This window comes from Sebastes fasciatus, chromosome 18, assembly GCF_043250625.1.
Source record: "Sebastes fasciatus isolate fSebFas1 chromosome 18, fSebFas1.pri, whole genome shotgun sequence".
In the NCBI taxonomy this organism is placed as follows: domain Eukaryota; kingdom Metazoa; phylum Chordata; class Actinopteri; order Perciformes; family Sebastidae; genus Sebastes; species Sebastes fasciatus.
The window spans coordinates 18,832,378-18,848,694 of NC_133812.1; the positions used below are offsets into that span (position 1 = coordinate 18,832,378).

At 42.3% G+C, this 16,317-nt stretch overlaps 1 protein-coding gene and 1 non-coding gene across 10 annotated transcripts in view; both read right to left on the minus strand.

Annotated features, from left to right (window-relative positions):
* Nucleotides 1-16,317, minus strand: part of otofa (otoferlin a) — a 90,979-nt gene that overhangs the window by 48,068 nt on the left and 26,594 nt on the right. For all 9 annotated transcript variants that reach the window (XM_074615731.1, XM_074615733.1, XM_074615730.1 and 6 more), the window contains exons 4-5: nt 5,016-5,115; nt 1,533-1,732 (exon numbers count right to left, since the gene is read on the minus strand). In XM_074615731.1, coding sequence (XP_074471832.1) covers nt 1,533-1,732; nt 5,016-5,115 — 300 coding nt within the window. The remainder of the gene's footprint in view (nt 1-1,532; nt 1,733-5,015; nt 5,116-16,317) is intronic.
* On the minus strand, nt 4,269-4,356 carry trnay-gua (transfer RNA tyrosine (anticodon GUA)). Its single transcript is given in 2 exon segments — nt 4,269-4,304; nt 4,320-4,356. It is a non-coding gene; the product is annotated as a tRNA-Tyr (tRNA).

Genomic DNA, 16,317 nt, shown 5'->3' on the forward strand with positions numbered 1-16,317 from the left:
AAAGTCTCTTTCAATTCCTTCAACGTCTTTAACAGGCAGCATGACATTAATCATGTTAATCATAAAACTGACAATGACGATGTTGATATCAACTAGGCTCAAACACATCTTCATTTCAGTATTCCACCGATTTAGCATTGCACTCCTATAACATTGTCAGACTCACAATTGACAGTGAAAAAACAAGACTCGAGTATATTGCTGGACCGTTTCTGGTCAGTCTGTGAATTAGCGGATAAATTGTTACACAAATAGTCAGTGGTCATGTCTCTAATGTTAAATCCAACGATATATGTCCACCAGGTGCGGTGACGTACCCTATCGTGATTGGTCCCTGGTTTTCTGCTTGCCATTTCAAACAACAAACAACATGGTGGCCTTCTCGTGAACTTTCTGTTATTCCGTCTAAACAATTTTAAGCGAGAAATTGGCTATGCCGCTGATGAATCTCGTTTCAATTTAGAACTACATCGCCTAGTTAGACAGCTTGGTCCAAGTTTCATGAGCAGGACGCGTCGCATTGGACGGGCTCATTTGCATAAAGAACTGTTCCCGCCTTTTAATTTTGAAAGAGCTACGGCCAATGAGGAAACTCCAACACTCTACCAACCAATCGTGTAACTTCATCACTCAGTGACAGTGGCCCTCTGCGGTCCAGACAAAAAGTATTCAAATCGATGCAGCAGAACCAGAGATACCGCCTTATCGATATTTTTCATTCCATACATTCTTCTTCCTTTTCAAAACCTGCTGCCTACATTACCCACAATGCAACTCAACCGCTGACAGTTCAGTTGGAGATTTGTGTTATGCTAGTAGCAGCTAAAGTTGCCTTGAGCCACTAGCCTGCAGCAGAGATGAGTGGCGGGGCCTGGTCAGATCATTTCTTTCTCCACAGCACCAGATTTCTTTCACTTTCAAACTTGTAGTCTTAAGCACTCAAGTGACATCTCTTGAGGCAATTTATCACACTTCACACAGCTCCCTCATGTGCAGTAGTACTCCACAACACCTGCAAACACACTTTGATGTGGTCCCCTTTAAGTTACCTCTGATGTGTCAAATCTAACGGCTTTAGGAGATAATTATGAGAACAGATACACAAACCCTTTTTGCATATATCAAATATCTAAAACAACTTTTAGATCAAATGCTAGCTGTTTCCTTCATAACTCAAAGCCCCCTTTGGTGGGTCTGTCCATTTTCATAAAGCACAAGACCTCTACTGTACATGATCCTCTCCATAACAGAGACAGATGTTACATCAGCTGGACAGCATGAAGCATCATCAATGCGTGAATGCTGGTTGAGCTTCCTCAACCCATTCAAGTTACTTTCTCACCAATGTGTGCCTCGGTAGCACTGTTACTGTTAATGATCTCTTAAAAACTAAAGTACGTAATTAAAACAGCACATCGTGTTTGCTGTTGGGGAGAGTCATCAAATATTCAGGCAACAGCATTTCACAGCCTGATTCATTGTAACGTAAGGCAGCAGAGTTATCACGGGGATAGTTTGTGTGTTTGACTCACTTCCTGAAGGTCGGTATAGATCCCTGTAAGGACCGTCCGGGAGACGTCCCCGACCCGTGGCTTTGTGCTGACAGCAAACTGTCTGTTTCAAAGGCAAACATCCCGTCACGGTCGTCAGGAACATCCAGGAACTCCCCGTCGCTCCACACTCCCACTGCGCCATCCATTGACTGGTATCTGATCTCTATGGTAACGCTGGTCTGAAAACACAACGAGAGCAGATGAAAATGAGCAGAAAGTTAATACGCTTCCACTTCCAGAAAGGTCACAGTGCAGTTATTTGATTTCAAAGCATTTGGCAGAAAGATCATTTCAACTTAGTGTATCAAAAAACATTTTCAATACTAATATAAAATGTGCCAATTTGTTCAAATCCACCTGTTGGGCAGATCTCCTTATTTCACCTCTCAGCTGCTTCTGATGGGTCTATTATCTCTGCACCAAAATCTAATCCGAGGACTTTATGACATGTCACATCGAGAAACTCCTACAAAAAATTGGAATTTAAAGCACAATTAATGTCCCTGACACTAATATAATTAGTTTGTCAGTGCTGTCATCACTATCACTATGAGCCCTTCATATTTACATAGGGAGCAGGTCCTCTTCACGGAGTCCACCATGTTGCTCCGCCATGTGTCTACAGTAGCCCAGAACGGACAAACCAAATACTGGCTCTAGAGAGAACCTTTCACGTTTTTATGAGACCTGAAGGCCACCGTAATTCTCCCGACACGCTTGTGAAACGTGAGCCGCAGAGTGTAAAACCGTGGTGCTCCAGCCATCGTCTGACTTCCATTGCTCCTAAAGTAGTGTTACTATGGTAAGGATGGCCTCTGAGCGTTATCACGGTTTTGCACTTGGCGGGTCACGTTACCGCAGTCTTGTAGGAGTAAGCCGAGGGGTACTCAGTTGGTTGCAATCTGCAACCACACCATTAGATGCCGTCAAATCCTACATCCTACTGTACCTTTAAAGCTTAGTCTTGGCTAATTCCGGCACTGCGTCATCGCTAAGGCTGTATCCCCTCCCTTTTGGGGGGAGGGAAATGCGCTGCCACATATGGAGTGAAACGGGAAAATGCAGAAAAGCTGTTAACCGAGGCTTTCACACCGAGATTTGACGCACATAAGATATGAATATTCACTGTTCTGTGTGGTAAATTAACTAAATGATGTTGTGACAGTTACTACTGATGGATAACTTAGCTTAGTTAGCTTGAGTGGGAGGCTGCTGCAGTGCATTCACACAGCAACATCAGACTGTCATTTCCAACTAAATCTCAGCTTAAAGATCAAATAGTTGGCTTATTAACAGGTTGATTACTTACAGACAACACTAAGCCTAACGATACCTGGTGATTCAATCAAATATGTAGCACTATAGATGTCTGGATAAGCAATATCCGGCCACTGTGTTGGGTCATTCACAACGAAGGATGCAAGATCGCAAAATTGTTAGACATGTGTATAAAACAAATGTTCGTTTAACAAGAGATGAATGCATACGAACTTGTCAAAATTACAATTCAAATTGAACGTCAAATTGGGATCTTCTGTTTTCTATCCCCCATAAAGGGGGCGTAGCCTTGGTGATGACGCAATGCCGTATAGCAATCCATTTAATTGGGTTCAGAAAAAGCTCTCGGTACAGACAACAAACTTTAACAGGACTATAAATCATCTCTTCTACCTAGTATTTGCCGGGGGAATTCAGACCGACAGCGAGTGTTAGTTTAATCTAGGCCAGAAACATCAGCGACACTATAGTTTGTCTTGTCGCGTCTTCTTCGGAGTCATGTTTGGACAAATATTATCCTCCTGACAATGACCTCATCTTTATTACGGAGCGGCCAATTTATTCTCACTGACAAAGACGAATGAGAAAATATACACGGGGCTCTTGTTCTCCTTTCTGCCTCCGTGTCGCTCTCTCTTTCCTGCATCCTCGCAAGACAATCACCGCTAGTCCACGAGGAGTAGATTTGTCACTATGGCAACCACACCAGTGCAGTTGTAAGTAAAAGTGCTCTCTCTCAGTTTATGTCGGATTTAGTTTCTTCCTACACGGAGGTACAACACTAAAATTCTCTTAATTGTGTGTGTGTGTGCTTTCAGGAGAAGCCAGTCGCACATATGTCAGCGGGACGTGTGCATGTGTGTGCAAGTATAAACCCTAAAGCACTCCCCCTGCTGTGTGTCATCATCTCAGAAGCATCACATCAGCACTCCCTGCTCCACTAACACAATTTTGCACCCCGGGGTGCTTTAAAACCTCAGATCATCCTCACAATCATCTTTACCACTGAGCTTCTCTGCGGTTTAGCTGTTCTAAACACAATTTCCAATCAATAGAGAATATCTGGATTAATGTTAATTGTCCCGATGTGCTGATGGTGCAAAGGAAGGTTGTATATCCATCAGATCGTTGTTGATGTGCAGGACTATAATAGGCCAGATGACGGCTGTTTCTTCTCCTATTGCCACCGCTGCAGGTGCATTGGAAGATTGATTTCTCCATTTAATGTTCCCCTACTTGCTTGTGAATGGATTTTGCTGACTAATAAGATTTCATTTCAATTCTACTGCTGTAAGGTAAGTCATATCCTTTTACAAATATAAACAGATTTAAGCTTTTGTAAACTATTTTTGGTCACTAGTTAATTTGATCTTTATTGACATTAAGATAAGACATTCCTTTATTAGTCCCACAGTGGGGAAATTTGCAAAAGTGTCCTCCTTCGAGCCGGATTTGAACCAGCGACCTAAGGATATCTATGTATTCACTCTACAGTCCTCCGCTCTACCAACTGAGCTATCGAAGGGGATACAAATTCTGTATCAGCTGTTCATCGAAGCTATACGAGTTAAATATTTCATCCCCCAAACTCCATGCTTTTTTTGGCCCGGACCGCAGAGAGCCATCCCTACGAACGCAGAAGTCTGTCACTGAGTGATGAATTACACGATTGGTTGGCCGGGAACAATCTGTTATATAAATGAGCCCGTCCAGCGTGAAGCGTCCAGCTCACGAAACTTGGACCAAGCTGTGAAACTAGGCGGTCTAGTTCTAATGGCTGCTTTATGGCTGCCTTATATTAAAGTATTTTATACACATTTCCTCAAATTTCATGTTGACATGTTTGTTGACGTGTACTTTTGGGAACTTTGTAATCTCCACTCAAATCTTAAATTAAGTTTTTTGCCTTTAAGGCATTAGTTTGTTCTGATGGGTTCAGTGAGTTTGAAGAGGCTTCATGTAAATGGTGTTTACTCCTCATTTTGGATGTCCAGGTAACAAACCCATGGCAGCTGTTAAACCTGCTAATTGATTTTTTTTGGCCACAAACACAAAAAGCTGTAAACACAATATTAAAACGTTGTTCACTTATAATTTGGTGAAAATGATCTATTTACACATCCCACTGTGCAACCCCCTGTAGATTGATGACACTGACAATGTGAGAGCAGTGTTGAGCTTTACCTTTATTGACGTGTTGTTGTCGTCGATGAGCGTGTCGGTCAGCTCCAGCTGTCCCGCCTCGGCCACCTTCTGAAGTACCATACAGAAAGTCCCCACCAGTCTGCAGGGAAACACCAACAAAGCATCGTAAAACATCAATCAGTGAGATCAATACATGGCATTACATCAGAACATGGGGTCTTTTGTTTCTCCTCTGCTGCCCATCTGGTTACCTCTGTGTACATCTAAAGTCTTTTTTTAGTCATTGTCACATTGCTAGTTTATCTCCCTGTTCAGTTACACTAATAAATACTGACATAATAGTACTTTTTTTATTCACCAAGAGCATCTGGTCTCCACGACTCTGTGTCACAGTGTGTAGGTCTGTGTGCCTCAGTGATAGAGTCATGAACAGACTGCTATTAGGTGGGTGGTGATGGGTATGTGCTGTGACAGACATTGAGAAAGTGCCGTACTGCCTTTGTCGCCGACTCACTACAGTATGTCACTCCTCAAAGCAATTTAAAGTAAGTCGATTTCAGCTCAAATAGACACACACCAAACATATCAGTCTTCCTTTCACCTAGCATCTCCTCTTAGTTGTCCTTATTTTGTACACAAGTGTGAGCAGTACGGTGAGAAACACTGAATGTGAACATAACTTTTTGTTCATTTAGAAGAATACTACACAGGGCACCGTAAACATATTACCACATCATTTTAAAAACTCCCTATAACGGCCGGGACACACAGGATATATGAGTGTTTGCCTCATAATGTACAACAATAAGCACCACTAAGGACAAACTTTGGTGTGACAATCAGCGAAATTGTTATTGTATCTAATTCTCTTGTTTTGCAAATGCCACCTCTCCGGTAGCACATTAAAGGAAATGCTAAAACATACACTGTATGCCAAAAAGCTTCTACTGTGCGACCCAGGCCTGCAAACATTTCAGACAGCTTATTCTCCAAAGCTTTCAACATATTTCAGCACCAGGCAGCAATTCTCAACAACCTCTTTTAATCAGAATCAGAATCAGAAAGGTGTTTATTGCCAGGTGTAAGGGGTATACACGAGGAATTTTCTTTGGCTTATTGGTGCGAGGCAAACAGTATAATAACAAAGAATAGATAAACGTTAGAATAAAATAAGAATAAAAAATGTACAATTTACAAAATAAGCTATAAAATAAACATGGTATAAACAGATAGTGCAAATATTGTCGGTGTGCAAACAAAACAATCAGGTATCAGAGGGAGAGAGAGGGAGAGAGAGGGATACTGTAGGGGGTGGTATTGAGAGTGTATGAGAGAGGGGGAGAGTCAGTGTCGGGGTAGGGGGGTGGGGGGGGGGGGGGGGGGGGGGGGCCGTAGTGTGTGTGTGAGGGGGAGACAGTCACAGGGGGGCAGAGGGGCTGTTGGAGAGCCCCACTGCCATGGGGAAAAAACTGTTTTTGTGGCGTGAGGTTTTGGTCCTGATGGACCTTAACCTCCTGCCAGATGGTAAAGTCTGAAATAGATGGTGTCCAGGATGGGAGGGGTCGGCCACAATCTTCCCTGCCCTCCTTATGGTCCTGGAGGTGTACAGCTCCTGGAGGGAGGGAAGGTTGCAGCCAATCGCCCTCTCTGCAGCACGGATGACCCGCTGCAGCCTGGCCTTGTCCTTGGCGGTGGCAGCGGCAAACCAGACGGTGATGGAGGAGGTGAGGATGGACTCGATGATGGCCGAGTAGAAGTGCACCATCATGGTCTGTGGCAGGTTGAATTTCTTCAACTGCCTCAGGAAGTACATCGTCTGCTGGGCCTTACTGATGAGGGAGCTGATGTTCAGCTCCCACTTGAGGTCCTGGGCGATGGTCGTGCCCAGGAAACGGAACGACTCCACCGTGTTAACTGGGGAGCCGCGCAGGATGAGGGGGGGGAGCGGGGCTGAGTTCCTTCTGAAGTCCACTGCCATCTCCACTGTCTTCAGAGCATTCAGCTCCATGTGGTTCTGGCTGCACCAGGATGCCAGATGGTCAACCTCCCATCTGTAGGCAGACTCGTCACCCTCGGAGATGAGGCCGATGAGGGTGGTGTCGTCTGCAAACTTAAGGAGCCTGACAGATTGGTGTCTGGAGGTGCAGCCGTTGGTGTACAGGGAGAAAAGCAGTGGGGAGAGAACGCAGCCTTGGGGGGCACCGGTGCTGATGGTCTGGGTGTCGGAGACTTGCTTCCCCAGCCTTACGTGCTGACTCCTGTCTGTTAGAAAGTCTGTGATCCACCTGCAGGTGGAGTCAGGCACGCTCAGCAGGGAAAGCTTGTCCTGTAGCAGAGCTGGGCTGATGGTGTTGAATGCGGAGCTGAAGTCCACAAACAGGATCCTGGCATAGGAGCCAGGGGAGTCCAGGTGCTGGAGGATGTAGTGGAGGGCTAAATTTACTGCGTCGTCTACAGACCTGTTGGCTCTGTAGGCGAACTGCAGTGGGTCCAGCAGGGGGTTGGTGATAGTCTTATCAATGCCCTCAAGGACAAGTAAATAAAGGGATGAAGACTTTCATACCATTCGTTCACCCAGCACAGGGAAGGAAAATGTTATTCTCTGCTTTTACTTCCTAAAGTTTTTTAATGGCAAGAAAAATAAGTTCTCTGTTTGTTTTAATTGAAAAGCTGAAGGCTGCAGAGACCTTAAAACTGGGGACACAGCAAGCTGACATCAAAGAACTAGCTGCGACGAAAGCCACCAGTTTTGTCGCCTCACGTCATCTTTGTCTTGGCCAAAAAGTTGCACTTGAAAACACTGCAAAGACTGCAGCCAACTACCACGTACGTCCGTTTCTCTTCCTGTGCACTGGTTTGTTTACACTGAACAACCAATCAAGAGTATTTTCTCTCACCGACGGGCACAGAAAAAACTCCGACACAGGCAGACTAGAGCTGACGATGTGGGACAGACGGCAAAAACTTGGCCGACGGACGCTCACCGATGGCCCCAAACTGTCCGACGGCCGACCGTTAGCTTGGTGTGTCAGGGCCTTTAGATTCAACTTCAGCATGTGCAGCACATTTTGCATTTAACTGTACGTTTTTTCTTCTAAATTTGCATTAAAAGAAAACACTTTTACAAATTTAGATGACTAAATTAACAAAATGTAAGTCTGGCAAGTCAAATTAACATCAATCACACATTTGTTTTCTTTGAGTAAAACCTCATGGTTGAATTAATGGATTATTTCATTATAGTTATGCCGCATTCATGTCATATCGGAGTTACTGTAATTACCAGTTACCAGTTTGCAAATAGTGTTCTTAACAAAATCCAAGTCGTAATTATAATAACTTTTTCTGCAAGCTCCAATAAAACAGAAGTGCCTTAAAACCAAACAAACATGGATAACTCATGTCTGCCAAAGTCCTTCTTTCCAGGTAATTAAACCAAATGTAGTGGATATAGAGCTATATTGTCAATGCATAGTATTTGTAAGCCTCACATAACCAACTCTGCAGTGTTAAAATAAGGACTTTTTTAAAAAGGTAAGGGTTTTTTTGTTGTCATGTTTGGAAACCCAAAAGAACCGGATTCTTTGATTGTTGTCGTTAAATAGAAAATCATCAGACATAAGGTTCATTTCTATGCTGCCCAAGGATCCTTCGCAGAACATAACAGTGGGAAGAAACCCAGTACAGTCCCCATTCAGCTAGCCAATTAGAGCTGGTGAATAATTTAAAGAGTTTCCCCCAAAACAGTGTGTTGTTCGCAGAGCAATCAGCCACACATGCGCTGCCCACACTGAGCCACAACCATATGTCATTTCTATTGTACTGTAATGGTCACTAGCTCTCACACACACAGACACACACACACACACACACACACACCGGTAACATGTGGGGTGAAAATACAGCTGTGTTTTTAATATCCATCCATACGTGACAGACAGGAAGGACAGACACAATCACCAGGCTGGACAGGAGTCCGCAGGGAGAGATATCATCATAAAACAAGGGCATACAATCAATAGCTTACCACTTGGCATGCTCTCTCTCTCTCTCACACTCACATAAGAAAACCGCAGGGATGGCAGCTAATGATGTGAGCTTCCCAACGGGACTATAGACATTGACAGTCAGACGAGAGTGAATGAGTACAGGACACACAAACACATCCAAAGTACACAAGCACACCTGCACCTCAGTGCGTAAAAAACAACAAATGCTATCTTATTAAATGTATAATAAAGAAGAACAACAAAGGCAGAAGGTACTTCATCAGTGAGCAAATAAAGAGTGGGCTGTTTATCACCTGCTATTATTCTTTCCCTCTTCCTAGATTAACTGTACGGAAAAGGAGTTTTCATGCTCAACTACTCTGCTGCAACTTTTCTCCTCAAGAAAATGTGAACTTGGGCTGTGCTTTTCTGGGATACCCGTCAGCTGAGTGCAGCCCTGTCTCCTAAAATGTACGTTACCATACAACTAAACTGCATTCTCAATTACGTTTGGAGGGAAACGTATTTTGTTGTGGATTACATTTGTCTTTGACGTATCACAAATAGTCTGCGGACGGCCGCAGCAAGTGACGTAGTGCAACGAGCAACACAGAGAGCAGGTGACATTGTATATTGAGTGACCATTGAATGATAGTTACGTGGAATAATAACATTATTGGTCTAATAACCAGTAGAACAAGCAAGAAACTCTGCTAAGGGTGAGTGGGAGTGGTGGTGGATGAGTCACACAAACAGCAGACTTTCCCCCAGGTGACCGCTGTTCATGTCTAATGTGAAACTAAAAGTCAACGTTCACTTACGTAGTCATTTTAAGCCATATCATGATGTTTTTTTACTAAAAGTAACCCAGTAGTTCTGTTACCTAAACCTAACTAAGTAGTTTTGTTTCAATTTACAACATTAACTACGTGTTTAAAACTGTTTAAAACTCAGACCATAATCTAGGAGAAAATATATTTCCTGCCAAATGTAATTGAGGATGCAGTTTAGTTGCACGAGAACATAATTTTGTAGGAGACAGGGTTGCTCTGTGGCTAGCACTTTTCTCCTGACAGGAATCCTGTGTCGGGTCATAAAGTCCCGAGTTTGATCCCTTTTAACGCCCGGAACACACTGCCTGTGTGAGCAGCATGTGAGGTTACTTCGTTGAACTGCTCCATCTCTCACACGTGTCGTATCGACACAGACAGCATTTCTGCTGCTCTGCCTACTGCCAGCCGGTTCTTTCTACATAGAGTTAGCCTTTCATAATGGCCATTTCATTAAATTGTTTACTGTATGTCATTTATATCTAATTTAGACAAAAAAAGGTTAAGAAGTGTGTGCTCATTTGTAAATAATAATAACAATAATAATCCACAATTAAAAGCCGGTACTCTATCAAACATAATTCTATCTATGAATTTAAGGAGCCGTGGAAGTCACTGCATTTTCTACCAGACTATTCTGCAAATATAAGAATCAGAATAAAAGCATTTTGTTAACAAATGAAGGGATTCTGTCCACAGAAAAATTCTAAGGGGGCTTTTATTTTGAAACAGGAAGTGGTGAGTTAAAAATAAATATTTACTTTTTTCATGTCTGTGACATGTTCTACAGATACAGACATTGAAACTTTAGTAATGTTGCTGGTATAATGTCAACATATGGTCAAAAGGTCATTTTCACAGTATTTTTGCTGTGAATCACCGACACGCAGAAAAAATAGGCGAGACCTCGAATCTCTAGAAGAAACACAGCAGACACACAGCTGGGCTGCGCTGCTCTAACCTGTTAACATGAACGCCCAAATAAGAAGCAAAAGGTTCCGCGACGCACGCACTGCTGACGTAGGCAGTATGGCCAGAGCATAAAGGCAGTGCTCCTCACAACACTCTGATAATTGAAATTTGTTGATTGGACATAAGTTCCACAAGAGTTTTCATATCTGTGTCAGGCCTTAGCTCACTTGGTACAGCGTGCACCTTGCTGAACAAGCACTGTAAGTTTGAGTACATGCAGTGCCAGAAGAGATATAAGTTTAAGATACTCTCGTGTTCAGTTTTTTCCTCCTGAAAAAGCAGTTTTTGTATTGTCAATATGCTCTCTTCAGATCTTGCCAGATATCACATGTATATTCTGCAGTAAATGCATTTTCTTGTCCATCTCCCTTCGTCTTTATCTCCTTCTCTGTCCTCACTTACACTATTTCTTTCCTCTGGAGTTGATGGTGACGAATTCAACGTACAGTTGAAAGTGAGGCCACATTTGTCAGCAGAACTTCAAAACTTAATAATGAGGTAAATTTAGAATTTCAGAACTTGACTTCACTTTGAATCTCAGCTATTAAAAAGAAAGTGATGTGCTTCCCTTCAGGCGTTGGCAGATGCTTTCTCTGAGAAGGTGCATGTCTGCCAGGCTCCCCCCTGAATCGCTCCGTGCTCCATGACATGACTCAAGCAGAGTCTATGAGGATATTAATGGTTTTCTGCACTCAACTTTTCCCTTGAAGTTGAGTATAAACTTCTGCACCTCTGAGTGGTGTCACTGTAAATCCTAACCCACCGCAGTATAATCCCCTCTTTCCTTCCACAGACAGTGGTGATCAATATGTCCATCAAATGGTCTGTCATTTCCTTTCAGCCATTGTCACGCGTGTACAAGTGCTGAATAATTGAACCGAGCAGGGCCTATCATGTTCTGGCTCACTTTTTAGCACTTCAAAAGGTGCCATTCATTATTGATTGTAGATCTGCAAACAATGTACTTTCATCTGTTTTATAATTCAGCGCTCCCTTCCCTTTCAATTTGGATTATTTTTCTTTGTGTGCCTCCAGTTTCTTTTGCAAAATCGAGGCGTGACTATGACGAAATCTCTCCGGCTCAGGTGACATCGAGGGGAGGGGAGCACAGCTTTGAAATGTAAAATATTTTTCCAAGTCAAATAGAGTTGTTCTCGAGGTTGCACTAATCCATCCCCGCTGCTGGTAACTCTACTCAGCTGGAGGACAGTGTTAAATGAAAATGTGACAGCTGACAGGTAAGTGTGTGTGTGTGTGTGTGTGTGTGTGTGTGTGTGTGTGTGTGTGTGTGTGTGTGTGTGTGTGTGTGTGTGTGTGTGTGATTTGGCCGAGAAGAAGCTTCTGCCAAGCACTGCCCCCCACCGGTGTCCACAAACTGATATAAACATAAGAAGAATGTGTCTTTCACTGGTGTTCATGGATGAATATCTATTGATTCACATGGACACAATCAATACTCCAGTAACAATAGACTTCCTTAACCACAAACAATAGACAAAGCTATTAAGACTCGTTTTTCTCTGTCAGTGTCCATCAGCATGTCATGCGTCATGTGGTTAGAAGCAGTAACATTACATCCGAGATACAATTCGACAAAGTGACAGGCTTGTGTTTGTAAGCTTACATTTTAAGCCCAAGCAATAAATTATTGAGTCCCAATGTGTACAACATGGAAGGACACTTTTGAAGGCAGGAAAGCCTGTTATTGGGTTATACAATTCAATGTCCTGCGGCTATATGAAAACCATAAAGATAAACAGAAACTCAAGAAGGGAATACAAATAAATAGCATGTTTTGATTTATTGCTGAGATCAGGAGATGAGAAAGACAAAGGAAGATTAATATGAGCAAAAAGCCTCCATGTGAATTGTAAACAGTCTTATCTCGCTTCAGAGGAAACTGGTTCCCGGAAAGTTCAAAGCCAATTTAAAAGATAAAACTGGAAAAATTGTGAGTATATTGAGTATATTGAAATTGTATACTCACTCTCAATGCAATAAAGAAAGTAGTTCAAAAGTGTTGTAGAGCTTTTCAAAAGACATCACAAAGCTTGTACAACAGCAGAATTTTAAAATACATATTCTTCTGATGTGTGTTTGTGTAAGTGATTCTGTCTGCAGAGCAGGAACAGAACAAATAAAGTTTTTAGTATTCAGGGCTGACGTTCAGACGACACCACCTCAGTCTGACTTTAATTCATTCTCATCTTGTTTGATAATAATCTTAGGGTGAGCGGGAGAGTCGCAAACACCCAGCGAGCTACATCGCCAACACTAGAGCTGCAACAATCAATTGATTAGTTGTATTTTGATATTCAATTAATTTGAGTCATTTTTAAAGAAAAGAAAAGTCTAATTTCTCTGATTCTAGCTTCTTAAATGTGAATATTTTCTGGTTTCTTTACTCCTCTATGACAGTAAGCTGAATATCCTTGAGTTGTGCACAAAGCAAGACATTTGAGGATGTCATCTTGAGCTTTGGGAAACACTGATTGACATTTTTCACCATTTTCTGACATTTTATACACCAGACAACTAATCGATTAATCAAGAAAATAATCAACAGATTAATCAACAATAAATAATCTTCAGTTGCAGCCCTAGCCAACACCTCATCTTCATTCTCATATACCAAATGTGAATACAGCTGCATACGATTTTGTGATTGTACAAACTCCTTATTAAGGAAAATAACAGCCTGGTTGTGGTTTTGTCGTGACAAAATGAGTGGTTTCTTTGGGACCATACAATGAGAATTACACAACATTACATAAATAAAACACAGACTTGCTGACTAAAATTGCTGATGAGGGTGCTATGATGTCTCAACCAGATTTAGTTATTGCAGTCAGTGTTCAATCTGAGCTTTGCATTTAGAATCCCCTGGGATCTAACCTTTGATTTATGAATCAATGTAAAGCTTTCTTATTTAAAAAGAATCATATACAACAAAGTTTGAAGGCTTATCAGACACTTTAAGCCTGCACAGCAGTTTATAACACTGTGAGACAGGATTTTACCACTCTGGAAAGTTTTCATGGAAGCCACTACTTTATTTTTCATTGTGACAATTGCAAGGCAGTAAATTGGGGGCAGTGGTTTTGCTAACCATGCAGCAGTGAGCTTGCTGCAAAACATTCGATTAAAAAAATAACATTAAGAAATTCAATGACCCCCTAATACTCCTCCATGGACCCTCCGGGAGCCACGGACATCAGGCTTAAGACCTTGAATATACAATAACCTCCTCTTTGCTCCAGTGCTCAGTAACACACACAGTGTACTCACACAGCATGCAGGATATAAAAGCATATCTCTCAGCCACAGGGGAAAACAGGCCATAAAACATGGTCTATATGCCACTACAGCACAGAGGCCATCCCGCATCATCCCTTTCTCTTTGTGTTGTGGTAATGCGATCGCACTTATGGTTGCGCAGTGTGACACACTGGCCTTACAGTGTGTTGGTGCAGCGGGTGATGAAGCAGATCAGTTACCCTGGTAATGATGCTGCTTGTGGACATATGGAGCAGGTGTGAGAACAGCACAAGCTATGACTCATCTTGAATTATTTACCAACTTAAATGAGTGCCGGGTCGTGTCCTGCTGTGTCCTGTCGTGTTGTAAGTGTGTATGTGTGCGGATAAGTGTCTTTGCATGCAGGAGTTTATGTGTTTTACTGTATATTTTGCTTGTGTATGTGCATGTGCATTTGAGATTATCAAGCAGTGAGTGGATGAAGACGTTTCTTAACTGCATCATGGTTTAAATCATGGTCTTTTTCTTGCTAATTTTCTCTCTGCAGTCCAACATTTCTGTGCACAAAACTGCTAAGTACTTTACATATGTTTTAATTGGCTCGAGTGCTCGTTGTTTGGGTTTGCCACGACAGAATGATGAAAGACTGCTTCCGGACTGCTGCCCGTTTCTCCATTTTTCCAGTGATTCAAACTCTGATGTTGTGCGTTTTGGCAGAAAAACAACCAGGCCAATCAGAGCTTTGTAAGCAAGAAGAATGAGAGAATGTTATCTATGTTATCTTAGTTAAAGGTATGATATGGAATAAGGAATTTTCTAAAAAAAACAAAACAATGTATGAACTGATACAAAAATAATCCCTCGCAATCATCACTTATGACCCACTAGAAGTGGTGTCTGTATCTGCAGAGACCCTGCCCTCTGCCTGTATTTGATCTTTTCTTCTCATTTTGCTGTGTTTGGGATGTTTCTGGGCTTCAGCAATAATGTTTTATTACTCTGATTCACTGCTTTGTTCTCATTAACGTTGCAGAATAATGAAGAGAAATGGCAACTCAGTCTATCATATTATCGGGCTAGTTGGGTTGCAAACTTTGAGCTGTCCTCCACTTTCTGACCTTCTGTAAATTGCTGTGTGGCTGCCCTGTTTCTGTTTTTCCTCTTCCACACAGTGGCACCAGAAATAATCATGGTGACCGTTGAGAGCTGCCTTGACGTAAAACTGATACAACATCTGTCTGCACACCTGTCACCGGATCTGAGAGGAATGTGAGAATCATTCAGAAGTGTGTCACCACCTACAGAACACACATCCACACACAGCTATATTCACACGGACAAGATCAGGTCACACAGATCGAATATAAAGACACATACAGTACATCACCACCCACACACACACAGAGACAACCATACGAAGTTTTAAATGACTGTGTGGGCGACATAATGTGTCCTCAGTATGGACACATCAACCGGTCGGCCAATCAGTTAAACGCAGCAGCTGTAATGATCTGATTGGATTTGTTATGGACATGGGAGACGGACCGACTTCCTGGCACAACCAGCCTACGTCTTATCAGATCTGGACACGCCAGAGCTAGACACACTTCAAGGGAAACTAACAAGAAGAAAAAATACACTTAAGAAAAACAAGAAAAAGAAGAAGATGAGGAGGAGGAGGAGTAAAAGGATATTACTTAATTAGCTAGTTTCCACCATCGCCTCTGCACAAATGATTTCTTTGGAGTAATTTGAGTGCTGTGCAGATCCATCAAAGCAGGTTCGAGCATCAGTGCATTGCTGAAGAGCACTCGGGTCGTTAATGTAACTGTAAATGGCTCATAATTGAAATACAGCTTCCGTCATCTTGGGATTTGTAAGTAAAAACATACAAACCACAACAGCAAAATTAGTCTGAATTGCAAAAAAATCAATAAACCAGTATCATATCAAACACATAATGGAAATAATTACAACATAACAAACATCCAACATGTGATCCCAGTTGCACCTTCCACAAAAGCACTAGGGGCGGGGGAAAAAAATTTGATACTGCATAGTATCGCGATATTTTGCATGTCACTATTGTATCGATACACAGACGTCAAGTATCGATCTTTTATTATATTACAATCCGACGGCCCGCAAGCAGGCCCGGATGCAATTCTGTCTTTCAGAGGTTGTAGCGGGCTCCGTCTTGAAGCTAAAAGTGAAGATACTGGTATCATATGAAACTAGAAAAACTAAGGAATCCATTGGTTCCAACCATGTCATACTAGCTTGTCAGGAAGA